Source organism: Morone saxatilis, unplaced genomic scaffold (genome assembly GCF_004916995.1).
Source record: "Morone saxatilis isolate NCDOM2014 unplaced genomic scaffold, NCSU_SB_2.0 Contig18, whole genome shotgun sequence".
NCBI lineage: Eukaryota > Metazoa > Chordata > Actinopteri > Moronidae > Morone > Morone saxatilis.
In genome coordinates this window covers 14,057,226-14,058,098 of record NW_023339740.1, presented here as the reverse complement: position 1 = coordinate 14,058,098, position 873 = coordinate 14,057,226, and the positions used below count along the sequence as shown (strand labels likewise).

General features: G+C 44.1%; 1 protein-coding gene across 1 annotated transcript in view; it reads right to left on the bottom strand.

Annotated features, from left to right (window-relative positions):
* fancd2 (FA complementation group D2) overlaps positions 1-873 on the bottom strand; it is a 12,993-nt gene that overhangs the window by 2,819 nt on the left and 9,301 nt on the right. Inside the window, exons 33-35 of the mRNA XM_035661723.1 lie at positions 738-848; positions 328-458; positions 144-243 (exon numbers count right to left, since the gene is read on the bottom strand). Of these exons, the coding sequence (XP_035517616.1) occupies positions 144-243; positions 328-458; positions 738-848 (342 nt within the window). The remainder of the gene's footprint in view (positions 1-143; positions 244-327; positions 459-737; positions 849-873) is intronic.

Here is an 873-nt window from a genome sequence, read left to right as displayed (position 1 = left end):
AGATATGTATGATGAGCTAAAATCCAGCGCCACTGTATCAGTCAGGCTCTAATACTAGCATCTTGGTCGGGTTCCATCCATTGTGCATGCAACATTTTGTTTTGTTTTGTTCTGTGCAAGATGGCTATTTATGATAGACACACCTTAGGAGAGTGTGAAGCGCTTCATTGAATTTGTTCCCACGCTCCTTTTCTCCATTGGCTGTCACCCAGTCTTGGCTTAGGAAACGTTTTGCCAGGGAAGCTGTGGGGAAAAATCAGCCAATCATCACAGTCACACTGGATCGCAGATAAGTTGATTTAAATGAGGCAACATGTGGCGACTCACCGGTCTGCTCTCTGTAGATAGCAGGGTTCCCTCCTTTCTCTGTCACAGTGGACAGAAGCTGGGAGAGACACAGGGCTGTGCTGAGATTTGGCATTGTGCTGCGGAAGTTCACCAGGTATGCAAAGCTGTGTCTAAACAAAAGAAAAATGGGGCAAAGACACACAAAAACACAACTCAAACCATTGTAAAGGTGTCTTGTTTCCTGCTGGGCCCATGGATATTAAATAATACAGTTATTGCAATTACTAGGTCTATTGTATTGCAAAGAATGGCTTTTCATTCACTCATTCATTTCATTTGAAACTGTATTTTGTAATTCTTATTTTCACTGTTCTTCCTGAGCAAAAAGGATGCTGTGTTTACTTGTTTAGCAGTGGAAGGACACCAAAGCTCCAAACGTTATCACTCACTTTACAAGCTGCTCCAGGGTCAACTCAGCACCTCCCTCTTTTAATCGCCCAGCCATAACTCCCAGAGCCTTCTTCAGTAAGCTCCGCTGTCCTGGCTGGCTGAATCCAGACCTGACAAATACACACACACACACAC